Source organism: Sus scrofa, chromosome X (genome assembly GCF_000003025.6).
Source record: "Sus scrofa isolate TJ Tabasco breed Duroc chromosome X, Sscrofa11.1, whole genome shotgun sequence".
NCBI classification, from domain to species: domain Eukaryota; kingdom Metazoa; phylum Chordata; class Mammalia; order Artiodactyla; family Suidae; genus Sus; species Sus scrofa.
Window position 1 is genome coordinate 87,625,509 of NC_010461.5, and position 16,980 is coordinate 87,642,488.

The 16,980-nt window shown below is 38.5% G+C and overlaps 1 protein-coding gene across 12 annotated transcripts in view; it reads right to left on the reverse strand.

Moving 5' to 3' along the window:
• Positions 1–16,980, reverse strand: part of NUP62CL (nucleoporin 62 C-terminal like) — a 79,641-nt gene that overhangs the window by 46,853 nt on the left and 15,808 nt on the right. For 11 of the 12 annotated variants that reach the window (XM_013983760.2, XM_013983740.2, XM_013983737.2 and 8 more), the window contains 2 exons: positions 4,688–4,792; positions 2,521–2,619 (listed from right to left, as the gene is read on the reverse strand). In XM_013983760.2, the coding sequence (XP_013839214.1) occupies positions 2,521–2,619; positions 4,688–4,745 (157 nt within the window). In that variant the 5' untranslated portion in view covers positions 4,746–4,792. Of the gene's footprint in view, positions 1–2,520; positions 2,620–4,687; positions 4,793–5,562; positions 5,891–16,980 lie in introns of those variants that run through there. The other variant, XM_021080097.1, reaches the window with a different exon arrangement.

The window sequence follows — 16,980 nt, forward strand, 5'->3', positions numbered from 1 at the left end:
TGTAACTACTATATTCAAGACAGAAAAACGGAAAAACAATGACGAAAAAAACCAAGTCATTCTTGTAAAAGAGCTATCTTTACCCAAAGAAGATTTTTTTTTAAAGTCTGCATTTCCTGACATGGACAGATGTCCAAAGATAATATATACTTAAGAGAAAACAGCAAATTCTAAGATTATGTGTGTGTATCCCATTTTTGTAAAACAAGTAAGTTTAACATATTTTTTGTATACGTTTGGAAAAAAGGCTGAAAAGACAAATAGCAAACTGTTCTCTCCAGATGGAATGATAGATGTATGTACGTGTGTGAGGTTCACGTGTGTATGGTTTCTCCTTACATGTGTGTATTCACGTGTGTATGGTTTTTATAATTTTTTTTAAAAAGCAACTACCATCACCACCTCTAAAGAAACATATTTACAGACAAATGAACACCTCTCCAAAGATTCTGTGTGATAATTTCAGGAAATTAATATCTGTCAGCCTAAACACAAAGGAATCTTGAGTCATAAAAAAATGGTATGATTATTTCAAAACTTTATATAGTATTTATCTTTGTTTCTTATTTTATATTATTTTTAAAGGTATAAATTAGTTCTGGCATAAGAGACAATACTCAAATAACAATAATATTTCAATTAATACCAAAGGAAGCAATGGATTTGAGAACGAAGGTTCTATCACGGTCTGATTTTGCAAGTTACAACTTTGGTCCAAACTAAATACAGTCAACTCTAGGTTATCTGTGTAGTGAAAGGGAAGCAGAGTTATATAAATAATAGAAAATAATTGCGTACCAAATTTGGATTTACATTTAAATAAATCTCATTCTGATGATCTTAAAAATCATTCCATAAAATAGTGAAACCGGAGTTCCCGTCGTGGCGCAGTGGTTAACGAATCCGACTAGGAACCATGAGGTTGCGGGTTCGGTCCCTGCCCTTGCTCAGTGGGTTAACGATCCGGCATTGCCGTGAGCTGTGGTGTAGGTTGCAGACGCGGCTCGGATCCTGTGTTGCTGTGGCTCTGGCGTAGGCCGGTGGCTACAGCTCCGATTCAACCCCTAGCCTGGGAACCTCCATATGCCACGGGAGCGGCCCAAGAAATAGCAACAACAACAACAACAACAACAAAAAGACAAAAGACAAAAAAAAAAAAAATAGTGAAACCATCCTTTAAAAGAAGCTACTAGACAATTTTCCTATCCTGTCTCTGATCAACAACTGTGTATCTTACTCCATACTAGGAATGGACATCAATACTTTCTCAGACTCATACAAAAGATGAGATTGATAACAAGCAAGCTTCTCTTAAAACTTGCTAGTGTTACTTAGGGTAAAGAATAATCCCAAGTGGCTATAAAGTTATAGATACGGTACCTGAAAACTGCCTTATAAGGCTGATTTGTGAGATGAAGAAATGAGCAAGTAAATACACTTGGGGAGAAGGAAAGGTGAGTGGGGGAAAAAACAACTCTGGGTTGGGGTATGGAGTTGAGACCTGTTGATGGGGAGGTGGGTAAGTACATAAGGTTGTGGTGGATGGAATTAGCTAGTTGCAAAGGTACCAGTTTGCAGGAAGGAATGTGAGGACTTAGATAGGGAGGGAGGGAGGGAGTTATGGTAGTCACCAAAGAGCCTGCAAATTCATATTTCAAAGACTCAACCCACAACTGAAAGAATCAATTTTTTGTTCAGTATTTTATAAGGGAAACTATGTGTTATATTTTTTTTTTTTTGCTAATATGGTCACTATAGTTCTCAAGCCATACCCTTCATCATGTTCATGAGTACACAGTAGGAACTCAGTTAAACGTGGGTGATGCAAAAGATGGTGTACATCTCTGTTTAGGAATAATTATTCTAAACTTAAAAGAGCTTGACTTTTAGTTTATACCAGGTTTGAAGAAAGATTCATTTCAGCCCTAAGTAAACTTTTTAAAGAAAAAAAACAAATGAGACTTCCTTAAAGTGGAGTCTGACTTAAATGGTGGTTTAAGTAGCAACTGACCTCTAACCACCCAGCTGCTCACAATAGCTAAAAGGCAATGGGTAACCAAGTCTTCTTTAACCTACCACCTAACTAGCACCTAACCAGCAGAAACAAATTTAGGATATGTCTATACAAACTCTTATAATCAGTTTTTGGAGAGGATTAACTTTAATACAGGTCAAACCTTAAATTAACTTTTAGAGAATAAAACTCTATGAATCCCAATGCACTAGGTGACTTTAAATGGTATGATCAATACTAAAAATCCTTAAGTTTCAAAGTTGATAAGATTTGATAGCAGCTTTGATTATAGTCGCCTCAAAGAAGTAATATCAATGATATTAACTATCACATTCTACTCTTTGGCCATCGTCAATATTGATGTACCTATTGGATACTCTGATGGGAGATGATCAAAACCTAATTAGACAGTCCTACGAGCTAAGGAATACAACCTACTTATTGCTTGTTATGCAGTAGATTTCCAAGGAGCATCCAAACACATTCCAGTAATTCTAAAATCTTACTAGATGCAACAGGCATTGCTCCACCGGCTCCAGGGAATTTTAATCCAAATCCCAAAGTTGTACCACCAAGTGTTCCAGTCGAAGTTGTCGGGGAACCAACTGCAGAGAACAACATAATATTACCTATTACTCTTTTAATCAAAAACAGTGAAAATTTCATATAGAGCCATTTTCATCTGAGGGGTCCTTTAGTAACTTTGGCTAAACTTCAGATAACTATGATCAATCCATTTATATGAAAAGTCCAAAAAAAGCACAGAGACAGAAAATAGATTAGTCTGAGGCTAGGATATCTTATGGGGGTGATAAAAATGTTCTAGAACTGAATTATAGTGATAGTTTCACAATTCAATAAACTTATTAAAATAAATCACTGAATTAGGAGTTCCATCATGGCTCAGTGGAAACAAATCCGACTAGTATCTATGAGGATACAGGTTGGATCCCTGGCCTTACTCAGTGGGCTAAGGATCCAGCTTTGTTGCGAGCTGTGGTGTAGGTCGAAGATGAGGCTCGGATTCCAAGTTGCTGTGGCTGTGGTGTAGGCCGGCAGCTACAGTTCCCATTTGACCCCTAGCCTGGGAACCTCCATATGCCATATGCCATGGGTGCAGCCCTAAAAGACCAAAAAAAAAAAAAAATCACTGAATTATATAATTAAAATAAGTAAATTTTATGACATGTAAATTATACCTCATTAAAGTTAACTTAAAAATACTGAGGTCAAGATTTCTTTTCATTTTGTAGGCAAGGACATCAAAGAGAGGAAGGAAAAAAAAGCCTGCCAAAGGCCACAAGTCAAGCCTTTGATTAAAAATGGAATTCATTCAATAGTTTTAACTCCCAACCTCAGACATGGTCATTTTCACAAATCTGTTATACTTGAGAAAGCTAATGCTTACATATATCAAAATGTTTCCAGAATCTCAGTTACGTCTCAAGATTGGAACTGTCTCTACTTGGAAGTAAATACAACTCCACAATGGTAATCAGCAATTTCAACTAACATTCACCTATGCCAACTGCACAAGAGGATGGGAATGGTAGGCCACCATTCTGCATGCTTGACTTGGCATCAGCCATTCCTGGTAAGTTTTATTCGGAGGAATGGTGACAGTCTCACAATAACAGGGCTTTGGGAGGACCAGATTACTGCTAGGATTACAATAATGAAATCTAATGATAAACATCATGGCACTGTTGAAAGGGCTCAAGAGCACAAGCTGCTTATACGGACCTGTCAGAAAGAACTGCCTAAAGATACATAACAGAATTCAATATCCTCAACATCTGCTATTACTCTACTAATGGAAAATGTGTAGCAAAGAAGTTGAGGTTACAAGATAGTTAATGTTCTGCTTCTCATTTCAAAGCACCCAGATGTTCATCTTCAAGGGCAAAGAACAGGAGACATCATACAGTGTCAACTAAAGCTCAAAACTACAGCTGGTCCTTTTGTCATGTAACAGTTCTGATAGGTAAAATTTAAGGACCACAAACTTGGTCTATATAGAAGAATAAAACCCATCAAGGCTCCAACATTTATTTCCCATTGTATCTTTTTTTTTTTTTTTTTGGTCTTTTTAGGGCTGCACTCGCAGCATATGGAGTTTCTCAGGCTAGGAGTTGAATTGGAGCTGTAGTTGCTACACCACAGCCACAGCAACATGGCATCTGAGCCATGTCTGCAACCTACACCACAGCTCACGGCAACACCGGATCCTTAGCTCACTGAGAGAGGCCAGGGATCAAACCCGAATCCTCATGGATGCTAGTCAGGTTCATTAACCACTGTGCCACGACGGGAACTCCTCCCATTGTATCTTATTCACATGGATAATAAGACTTCTTCCCTTCAGACGTACTTGGCAAATCTCCCACTCTTCCTACTCCCATTAGCTTCAAGTTGTTTCAAAACATTACGATGTTAATGAATAATATGCTTAAAATTATCACATTAAGCTGTAATAATCATGTTAATATAAAATTCACAGCAAAAGCCATGACAATTAGGTTCTTAAGCAAAGCTACTATTGATATGAGCAGTTATAGATGGGATCAAGCATAATAATTTATGAGATGTAGGAAATCCATAGCTTATACTGGCAAGATGAGTTAAGTAGCCTGACGTGAAATAATGGTATTTTCTTTGCAACCAGTAACTTACATGAGATCCCAGTAGCAGCAGTGGAGGATGAAGCATTTGAAAATGAGGTAAACAGCATGGTGCTTGACCTAGTAGTGGCAACAGCAGTAGATGCTGGATCCAAACCTAAATTTAATTGACAGACAACTATGTCAGTAAAAAGAATTTTAACAAGTAAAACACCATTATAACAGATTTCACTTATATGGAAAAACAAAAACAAAGCAAGAAAAATCAAGTGCCCTGATATTTAATAAATATGACATAGTAAAAGCCTGATTAAAAAAAAAACAATTCATTTGTACTGCTTAGTATGGCCAGCCTCCTAGCACCATCATAAGAAATTCTACTTGACTAAAAAAGTAAGCAACATAGGACAGGGATCCACTTCCAGAATTGTGATATAAGAAATCCTAGGGACTCACTCCCCAGTGAAGCAACCATAACTGGTTTATATATATATAAACCAGTTATGGTAAATATAATAATAATAATAATATAATAATATATAATAGTATTATACATAATATTATTATATATAATAATATCATATAATATAATAATAATATATATATTTAAATTGAAATCTCTGGAAATTGTCCTGAAGGTATACCCCAAATAAAGAAAGCTTTATTCAAGAAAATCTGCTAAAATTCAGTATTACCCATGAGAGTTCTGTGGCATAAACAAAATGCACTCTGTTCCTTCTTTCCATTGCCTTGCTAACCTTGAGAGAAGCTACACTCTAGGCAGGAGCAGCCAAGAAGCCTGGACTCCCTCTTCCCTCAGCTCCCAACCAAGGAATACAGTATCTCTTTAGAAGGAGAGGCAGCCAGCATTTCTCATCACCTCCCAAACGTAATTAAAGGGCTGTACAATCAGCACCTAGTGAGTACCTGATGAGTACAGCCAGGGGTTAAGGGGGGCTCCCTTCCTTCAGTCAGCCCCCACTCATAGGGCAGAGGCTCTACACCAGGCGCAATAGGCTGAAAATGCTAGAGCCCCAGTAATCACTCTGATTGCTTTGTCCTAGCTCCCTCACCGGGCTGAGGTTGAATGCCCGAAGAGATAAGCAAGAAGAACAGAGGCAACCGTCACTGCCCAGCACCCAAAGCATTGGTTCAAAGATTTTACCCAGGGATAAAGGGAGCACATAAGAACAGAGAGTTCCCAAGCTATGCAGCTATGTCCAAAAGAACTGACTTTATCTGAAAAAGAATGAGAGGAAGTTTAAGCCAAAGGACTCTCTCTCAAAAAAAAAAAAAAAAATAGAGGTTTTGGTGGTAAACAATTAACAGGAAGTAAGTAGCTTCATGAGAGCAGTAATTTAGGCTGCAGGCCAGCTAGGTTAGCAGAGATAACCAAGGAAAGAGAAGGCTGAAGAGCTCTCCTGAGGATCAGAAGAATTAAGTACTGATACATGCTACACCACGGATAAATCCTGAAAGTATTATGCTAAATGAAAGAAGCCAGACACAGAAGGCCACATGTTCTATGATTCCATTAATATGAAATGCCCAGAATAGGCAAATTCATAAAGAGAAAGTATATTAGTGGCTGCCAGGAGCTAGGAGGAGGGGGTAGTATGGAGGGACTGCTAAAGGCAACAGGATTTCTTTGGGGGGCTATGAAAATGGTCTGGAATTACATAGTGAGGACAGCTGCACACCTTGAATACGTTTTTAAAAAAAAATACTGAAATTTACACTTTAAAAGGGTGACGTTTAAGATATGAATGATATTTAAAAACCACGTGTTCCTCTCAGTAGAAGCAGAAACGGCATTTGAGAAAATCCAAAACCCTTTCATGAGGAAAACACTCAACAAACTAGAAAGAGAAAGAAACTTCCTCAACATGATAAAGGGCATTCATGAAAAACCCACAGCTAACATGCTTACAGCGAAAGACTGAATACTTTCCCACTGCCATCAAAAACAAAAAAAGAGGATGTCTGCTCTTGTCACTTCAACAACACATTGGAAGTTTTAGCCAGGGCAATCAGGCAAGAAAATGAATAAAGGACACTCGATTGAAAAGGAAGAAGTAAAATTATCTCTATTAACAGATGACATGATCATGAATACAGAAAATTCCAAGGGATCCATAAAAGATCTATTAGAACAAAACAAATTCTGTGAGTTCCCATCGTGCCTCAGCGGAAATGAATCCGACTAGGAACCATGAGGTTTTGAGTTCGATCCCTGGACTCGCTCAGTGGATTAAGGATCTAGCGTTGCCGTGAGCTGTGGTGTAGGTCACAGACGCAGCTCGGATCCTGAGTTGCTGTGGCTGTGGTGTAGGCCGTCAGCTACAACTCTGATTTGACCCCTAGCCTGGGAATCTCCATATGCTGTGGGTGCGGCCCTAAAAAGACAAAAGACAAAAAAAAAAAAAAATCTGCAAAGTTGCAGGCTAGAAGATCAATATAAAAATAAATTACAATTCTCTACGTAAGCAATGAACAATCCAAAAATGAAATTAAGAATATAATTCCACTTACTATTGTTCGAAAGGAATCAAATAGTTAAGAACAAATCTAACAAAAGAAGTGCAAGGCTTGTATCCAGAAAACACAAGACATTATTGTAAGAAATTAAAAATACCCTAAATAAATGGAAAGACCTCATGTTCCCGGATCAGAAAATTTTATATTGTTAAGATGGTATGGAAGACAGAAAAGTGGTCCCCAAAGATGGCCACAGCCGAATACCCAGATTCTGTGAATATGATATCTTACTTGACAAAAGAGACTTTACAGATGAGATCAAGGTTAACTAACTTGATATGTGGAAATTATCCTAGATTATCCAGGTAAGCAAAACCTAAGGATATGAAATCCTTAAAAGTAAATATTCTTTCTAGGCTGTGGTCAGAGGAAGACAAGAACTATAAAAGACTGGTCAGAAACATTCAAAGTTGTTGATACAAATAGCCATTCAACACTTGAAATCATAATCAATGTCCTTAGTCATTAGGGAATTGGAAAACAAAACCACAATGAGAAACTACTTCATATGTACCAAAATGACTATAATCAAAAAGACAGATAATTTCAAGTGTTGGCAAAGATATGGAGAAATTGGAAACCTCATGCAACGCTGAGGGCAATATAATACAGTATAATCTCTTTAGAAAACCGTATGGCCCTTCTTCAAAGTGTTAAACATAAAACTACCATATGACCCAGTAATTCCACTCCTAGGTATACAAACAAAAGAAATAATATATACCCAAACTAAAACATGTACACGAATGTTCACTGCAGCAAAATTCCTAACAGAAAAAGGTGGAAGGAAAACATCCAAATGAATATCAATTAATGAATGGATGAATCAAATGGGATACATTAATACAATGGAATTTTATTTGGCCATCAAAAGGAAGAGGAGTACTGATACATACTAAAACATGGATGAGCTTTGAAAACATTAAGCTAAGTAAAAGAAGCTAATCACAAAATACCATATATGTATATGATTCTATTTATATGAAATGTCCAGAACAGAGAAATCTATAGAGACAGAAAGCAGATTCATGGTTGCCAAAACTGGGGTGAGGAGAGAATGGACGGTGACAGTTAATGGGTATGCAGTTTCTTCATTGGGTGATGAAAATGTTCTAAAATCGACTTGGGTGATGGCTGCACAACTATAGTAAAAACCAATTAATTATACACTTTAAATGGGTAAATTGTATGATATGGGAAATATACAATAATGAGTCTACGAAAAAAATTTTAAAATAGAAGTCTGGAATAAAGTTTCAGAAAACAGATTACCTGGCCTCTTTAAAATTTAAAATAGGAGTTCCTGGAGTTCCCGTCGTGGCTCAGTGGTTAACAAATCCAACTAGGAACCATGGGGTGGCCGGTTCGATCCCTGACCTCGCTCAGTGGGTTAAATGAGCTGTGGTGGAGGTGGCAGATTGACTCAGATCTGGCGTTGCTGTGGCTGTGGTGTAGGCTGGCGGCTCCAGCTCTGATTAGACCCCTATCCTGGGAACCTCCATATGCCGCAGGTGCGGCCCTAAAAAGACAAAAAAAATAAATAAAATTTAAAATAAAAACTATAAAAGAAATAAGGCTATAAGAAATTAAGTACATAAAGACACATATAAGATTAATAGGTTAACAACTGAAAACAAAGTTTAGCCTTAAAAGTTTATCTCTTCACGGCACAATGTAGTAAATGCTCAATAAAAGTTTCTGCTGAATTAAACCAACTTTTTCCAGATTCCAATAGATAATGACAGATATTCTTCTTCCTTTTCAAAAGGAAAAAGTGCTTAACAAGTAACTGCATCTGAATCTATTGCCACCCTCATACAGCTGTGAACAATTCATGGCAATATATGATGTTAGACTCTGAAAAACATCTAAGGACATTAGGGGTGGAGGGGATAGGTCCTGGGAAAGAATTGGGAACATTACCACGTATCTCCAACTATTTAAAATGTGTATCATGAGGGAGTTCCCGTCATGGCTCAGTGGTTAACGAACCCGACTAGTCTCCAAGAGGACACAGGCTCGATCCCTGGCCTTGCTCCATGGGTTAAGGATCCGGTGTTGCTGTGAGCTGTGGTGTAGGTCACAGACACGGCTCAGATCCTACATTGCTATGGCTGTGATGTAGGCCAGCAGCTACAGCTCTGATTCAACCCCTAGACTGGGAATCTCCATATGCCATGGGTGTGGCCCTAAAAAAAGACAAAGGACCAAAAAAAAAAAATTAAAAGGTATATCATGGACTATCCCTATGTTTCATTTAAGAGAAGCACCAATAAATAACCAAATACAGCAAAGGTGTTTTAATATTTATAATTCACTATCTACCAGCGAGACTAAATTTTCATCATGGGTTTAATGGCTACTGTAATTTTTTTATTCAAAATTGTCTACTCAGGAGTTCCCATCGTAGCTCAGTGGAAACGAATCTGACTAAGAACCACGAGGTTGCGGATTCGATCCCTGTCCTTGCTCAGTGAGTTAAGGACCTGGCATTGCCGTGAACTGTGGTGTAGGTCACAGATGTGGCTCGGATCCTGTGTGGCTGCAGCTGTAGCTCTGATCCAACCCCTAGCCTGGGAACCTCCATTTGCCATGGGTGTGGCCCTAAAAAGCAAATAAATAAATAAAAATAAGAAAGTTGCAATTCTCACTTAAAATAAAAAAAAAATTGTCTACTCACATCATCTGCCCATTTTCTCATTGGAGTATAGTCTCCTCAGCATTGATTTTTATTTTTATTTTTTTGCTTTTTAGGGCCACACCTGCAGCATATGCAAGTTCTCAGGTGAATTGGAGCTGTAGCCAAGGGCCTATGCCACAGCCACAGCAACTCAGGATCTGAGCCGCATGCAACCTATACCACAGTTCCTAGCCACCTATGGCCCAGCCACAGCAACGCCCGATCCTTACCCACTGTGGGATGCCAGGGATCAAACCTGCAACCTCATGGTTCCTAGTCAGCTTCGTTTCGGTTGCACCACAACAGGAACTCCTCTTACAAATTTTCAGTAAAAATGTATATCAAGGCTATTTAGTCAAATACTGCAAATATTTCCCCAACCTTAGTCTGTTATTTACTTTTTAAATTTTGTTTGTATTTTTTATGTAATCAAATCTTTCCATTATTTTCTCCTTTGTGGTTTATGTGTCTATATCATGTTTCAAAATTCCCTCTTAAATATATAGAAGGTGTTCAACTTTACTTTTAGGGGAAATCACAAGTCATAACTACACTGAGAGCAATTTTACTAATAGATGGGTTGGGGAGGGAAACTAGGAGTTCCCATTGTGGCTCAGCGGGTTAACTAGCATCCATGAGGATGCTGGTTCAATCCCTGGTCTTGCTCAATGGGTTAAGGATCCAATGCTGTAGGTCGCAGATGTGGCTTGGATCTGGTGTTGCTGTGGCTGGGGCGTAGGCCGGCTCTGATTCGACCCCTAGCCTGGGAACTTCCATATGCTGAGGTGCGGCCTTAAAAAAGAAAAAAAACAAACAAAAACCTAGTAACACATTCTGTTAAGGACACTGGGAAGAAATGGGTAGGCTCCAAGATTTCTAATGGGATGTATATTGGGATAACGCCTATGGAAAACAAGTGGCTAATGTTTTAAAAATGATAAATGCATCCTCTTTTGAATACTTCTTCAAGTATACTTCCAGTAATACTTCTGGAAATTCATCCACAAAGATGTACATGTTAAATGATATCCATTGCACCGCTGTTTGTATTAGCAAAAGAGGAAACAACCCAAACACCCATCAGCAAGGCACTAGACAATAATTTATAGCATATCTATATACCATGGTATTCTGTGATGCTATAAAAAATATGAGGAAGCTCTCCATATACTGATTCATGTGAAAAGAGCTACAAAATCTTTGAAATAAGTGCATAAAAAGTTGTAAGTTTAAAAAGTAAGGTATAGACTAGTGTGTAGATTATACTATCATTCATATTTAAAAAGGTAGAGGGCTAAGAATATATATATTTGTATTTGCTAGCAAACCCATGAAGAAACTCTGGAAGGATACATACAATGACAGTGGTTAGCTGAACCAAGGGGGCGGGGGAGGGAGGAGGGAGTAATACAGGGTAGATGGGGGCCAGCTTACCTGTTTATACTATTTTACAGTCTTATTTTTGAACCCATTTGACTGACTATATTATATATTTTTAAATTATACTTAAGTAATTGTTCCTCTCTGCAACCCAAGGAATATTATTTACCCATTTTCGTATTCACCCATGCTTTTTAAATATTTATGGTTTCATTTTCTACCTTTAATTCACCTAGTATTTCTTTCAGTTAATCTTTTTAGGCAAAACATAATCCCTTTCCCCCTAAATCACCCAGCTAGCCAGCTATTGAAATTTATTTATTCACTACTCCATCCTCTCTCTCCAGATTGGAAATGTCATCTTCATAAGCCCAGGTTTGTTCCTGTACTTTAAAATTTTTTCACTGATTTTTCTTTCTATCCCTGCTCCATAAGAGAGTTTCAATTACTGAAGCACTAGAATTCATTTATTTTTAAGTGAAATATTTTTAACTTACAGTTAGAGAATAAACTTATATTTTCATGTATTTTTCTACAAGTACTCTACCATCCCTTTCCTTAAAAAAACAAAAGACATGATTAGTCTCATGCCTTTAGCTCCTATTTATTTATTTATTGTCTTTTTGCCTCCAGCAGCATATGGAGGTTCCCAGGCCAGGGGTCTAATCAGAGCTGTAGCCCTTGGCCTACACCACAGCCACAGCCACAGCCACAGCCACACCGGATCCGAGCCACATCTGCGACCTACACCACAGCTCATGGCAATGCTGGATCCTTAACCCACTGACTGAGGCCAGGGATCGAACCTGAAACCTCATGGTTCCTAGACGGATTTGTTAACCACTGAGCCACGACAGGAACTCCAAACCCCCATTTAAACTTGAGAATCTTATGAAGTCCCTCCTTTTCCTTCCCCCAAAGATTCCCACTGTGGTTTCACAAGAATTACATTAAATGTGTAGGTTAATTTGGAGCTAAATGACATTCTTATACTATTGAGCCTATGTATTCTTCATTTATTCTGACTTCTTTTACATTCCTCAGTAAAATTTTGTGGTTACCTTCCTATAGGTCATGCACATTTTTAAAGTTCATTTCTAAGTATTTCATACTTCTGGTGGAAACCGTTAATGGGAACTTCCTCCATTATATTTCCCAATTACTATAGTTTAAACATGGGAAAGCTATTGATTTTGCATTATTTATTTTGTAACTGGTCACATTACTGAAACATCTTCATGAGCACTAATTAAATTTACCGTTGATTTATGCCCATATTTTAAAATCTTGATCATCTGTCTCAGATACTGGCATAATTTCAGGGGCCTGATCTAAAAATCACATACCCAGAGGTAACTAAGGAAGCAAATGCCATTTAACATGATTTGCTTTTAGGCTAAAGGAATCTTACTCTTAAATAAGGAAGGGTTTAAAAGACAAAGTCTCATTTTCCTAATTATAGGACTAGAGCAGGGTTTTTCAACATTGCACTACTGACATTTGGGGACAGATAATTCTTTGCGTAGATAATGAAACCTCCATCAAAACCCTTAAATGGAGGGGTTTGGAGAGCTTCTAGGTTGGCAAGCACATGGAGATACTAGGAGGGTGACATGCATGGAGAAGACTTGGAAGAGCTGGGCTTCTCCCCCATACTTTACCCTATGTATCTCTTCTATTTGGCTCTCCCTAAATTGTATCATTTATAATGAACTGGGAATTGGGAGCCACATGTTTCCCAGAATCCTGCGAGCTATTCAAGCAAATCATCCAACTTAGGGAGGGAGGGATTATGGGAACCCTCAGTTTATAGCCAGTTGGTCAGAAATACAGGTGACACCTGAAGTAGGGGTCAGTCTTGAGGAATTGTACCCTTACCCTGTGGGGTCTGTGCTAGCTCCAGGTGGTAGGCATCATAACTGAATTGTAGGACACCCAGAAGGTGTCTGGAGAGTTGGCGAATTGGTTGGTGTGGAAAGAACCTCCATGTATCTGGTGTCAGAAGTGTTATGTGTCAAAGACAACAAAATTTTCCTTTATGTGCCCTGAAAAGTATTTAGCAGCATCCCTGGACTCTACCCCCAGATGCCAGTAACACTTACCCAGTCTGGACAACCAAAAATGTCTCCAGATACTGCCAAATATTGTCTAGGAGAAAGGGCAAAAATTGCCTCCAGCTGAAAACCACTGGACTAGAAATAGGGTTCCATATCATAATTTTCTCCATCTAGTGCTCTAAGGATAACAAAGTCAGCCTAATTCCTTAATGTTTAGGAACATAGGGAAATGTCAACTATCTTAACAAACTGTTGGCCCTAGAAAATAGGCAGGATTTTTTTTTAACAGAATGGGGGAATGTGGCTACATACTACAAGATAGTGGGGCCTGCTATAATAACAAAATGGTGATACTAGAAGAAGAAAGAACAGATCAATAAAAGAGAATAGGAAATCCAGAAGCAGAACCAAGCATATAAAATAATTTGGTGTAGGAGAAAGGCAAACTCTCAAATCAATAAGGGAAGAATTTAATGAAATACAATGGTTTAACTCACTAATCATTTAGGGGGAAAAAAGATTCCTAAAAAAACATAATAGAATTCTAAAAAATGTTGAAGTAATCAATAGACAGTCAGAAAATTCCTAAAAATATAAACTATAAAAGAACAAAAAGAATTAAGAATCTTAAGATGAAAAAGGTCTATACAAATAAGTCCACAGAGAGAAACTCATAAGAGATTTGACAACATAAAAATTAAAATCTTAAGGATTTCCATTTCTAGGAAAATGTATTTTTCCCTATTATTCTCGCTACATACAGTTAAAACCTCTGGACAATACAAAACGCTGAAAGGTGGAAAGAAGAAGGCAAACTAGCTGAGACCCAAGGAACATTATGGTAATGAGTTCCACAGGTTTTCTTTTTGCCTTGTATTTCCCAGGCTTAGAGTTAAAGAGGCTGGCCAGCCAGAAACACCAATGGATATATACCAAACCAAACAAAACCCAACAAAAGCCTGCAATCTAGACAAAAGACAAAGAAAAGGGCAGACCAACAAGACAGAAAACTTGTAGATGATAACCACCATACTATAACTAAACATCACAGGAAAAAAAACGTGGTCCCACTCCTCACCTATACCAGAGAACAACAGCAAGTGAGGAGCCTAAACTTCCACCTTCCTGAGGCTCATATGAGGTGTCCCAGTACCCTAGTCAGATGGTAACTGAGAAGATCAAGTAGGGAGTCAGGATGTTATCCCTGCCAGCAGTTAATGAACAATATCTTCCCATTGCCAGTGGAAACCACATCAGAAGCAGGAACTCCCACCCCCGTCCAGCAGTAACAAGGAGACTCTTGCCCTGGGTAGCAATGGAGACCAACTGGGGAAAATGAAGTTCTATTCCACATAACAGCAAACAAGGTGACACCCTTCTTTCCTATGCAAGAGAAATGTCAAATAAAGCCAGCTAAAACAAAAGTCTTGAATTTGATTTAGAGTCTCATAATACAATATGAAAAGAATGTGACTGGGTCACTTTTCTGTACAGCAGATATTGGCACAACATTATAAATCCACTATACTTTAATTTTTTATAAAGTTAAAAAAAATTTTTAAAGGAAAATGTCCAGGGAGTTTCCGTCGTGGCTCAGCAGAAACGAATCCAACTAGGAACCATGAGGTAGCGGTTCGATCCCTGGCCTCGCTCAGTGGGTTAAGGATCCAGCGTTACTGTGAGCTGTGGTGTAGGTCATAGCTCCAATTAGACCCCTGGCCTGGGAACCTCCATATGCCATGGGTGTGGCCCTAAAAAGACAAAAGACAAAAAAAAAAAAAAAAAAAAGCCAAAGAAAGGGAAAATGTCCAGGCTTCAATTAAAAAAATCACTCATCCTACCAAGAACTAGAAAGATCTCAAGCTGAATTTAAAAAGACATTATCAAGATAACAGAAACATTAGAATTATCTGATGACTATTTTAAAGCATCCATGTTAAAAATGCATCAAAATGAAATTATAAACACATCTCAAACACATGAAAAAATAGCTTAGCAAAAAAAAAAAAAAAGAGAGAGAAAGAAAAGAAATTAAAATCTCTACAAAGACACAGAGGATATAAAGAAGAACCAAGTAGAAATCTGAGATAACCAGATAACCAATAACCAAAATGCAAAGCTAAGTGAAAGGACTCAGCAGCAGAATGGAGGGGATAGAGACAAGAAACAATGAACATGACAACACAATAATAGGAATCATACCAAGACACTTAATAATTAAACTTCTGAAAACTAAAGACAAAGAAATATTGAAAGTAGTGAGAGGAGTCCCATTGTGGCTCAGCGGGTGAAGAACCGGGAATAGTCTCCGTGAGGGTGCCGGTCCAATCCCTGGCCTCACTCAGTGGATTAAGAATCCGATATTGCTACAAGCTGAGGTGCAAAGGTCGCAGACACGGCTGGGATCTGGCAATGCTATGGCATAGGCCGGCAGCTGCAGCTCCGATTCGGCCCCTAGCCTGAGAAATCCAATATGCCGCAGGTGTGGCCCTAAAAAGAAAAAATAAATAAAATGGAAGTATTTGCTTAAAAAAAAAGAAGAAGAACACGAGAAAAAGGCACTGCCACAAGCTGCAGCATAGATTGCAGATGTAATCTGGCATTGCTGTGGCTGTGGCTGTGCCCTGCAGCTATAGCTCTGATTTGACCCCTAGCCTGGGAACTTCCATATGTCACAGATGTGGCTGTAAAAAGAAAAAAAGAAAGTAGCAAGGAAAAACTGGCATCCGACCTATAGTGGAAAAATTATTTTAAGGACAAATAGTTAACACAAACTGAGATCCATCCAGACCATGGAATACTATGCAGCAATAAAATAAACAACTGACACACACAACAATATGGCTCATTACAGAGAAATATACTGAGTAAAAAAAGCCATTCCCAAAAGATTATAAACTTTTTTTTTTTTTGGCTGCACCCGAGGCATATGGAGGTTCCCAGGCTAGAAGTCTAATTGGAGCTGTAGCTGCCAAGCCTACGCCAGAGCCACAGCAATGCAGGATTTGAGCTGTGTCTGCAACCTACACCACGGCTCACGGCAACGCCAGATCCTTAACCCACTGAGCAAGGGCAGGGATCGAACCCGCAACCTCATGGTTCTTAGTCGGATTCGTTACCCACTGAGCCACGACGGGAACTCCCCATAACATTTTTTTAATTCATCTTTTTTTTTTTTTTTTTTTTTGCTTTTTTGCTTTTTAGGGCTGCACTTGTGGCATATGGAGGTTCCCAGGCTAGGGGTCGAATCAGGGCTGTAGCTGCTGGCCTACACCATAGCCACAGCAATGGAGGATCTGAGCCACATCTGTGACCTATACCACAGCCCACAGCAATGCCGGATCCCCAACCCACGGATTGAGGCCAGGGATTGAATCCGAAACCTCATGGTTCCTAGTCAGATTCGTTTCTGCTGCGCCACAATGGGAACTCCTATAAAACTTTTTTAAGTGACAAAATTATAACAATAGAGAACAGATCAATGGTTTCCAGGGTTAAATATAGTGTGGGAGTAGAAGAGAAGTAGGTGTGCAATGAAAGGGCAAAATGAGGGACGCAGTGGTGAGAGAATTATTCACCACTGATAATCAACATCCTGGTTGTGACATTGTACTATAGTAATACAAGATGTCACCTCCAAGAGAAAACAAAGAATATGTGGGATCTCTGTATTTTTTTCTTATAAATGCA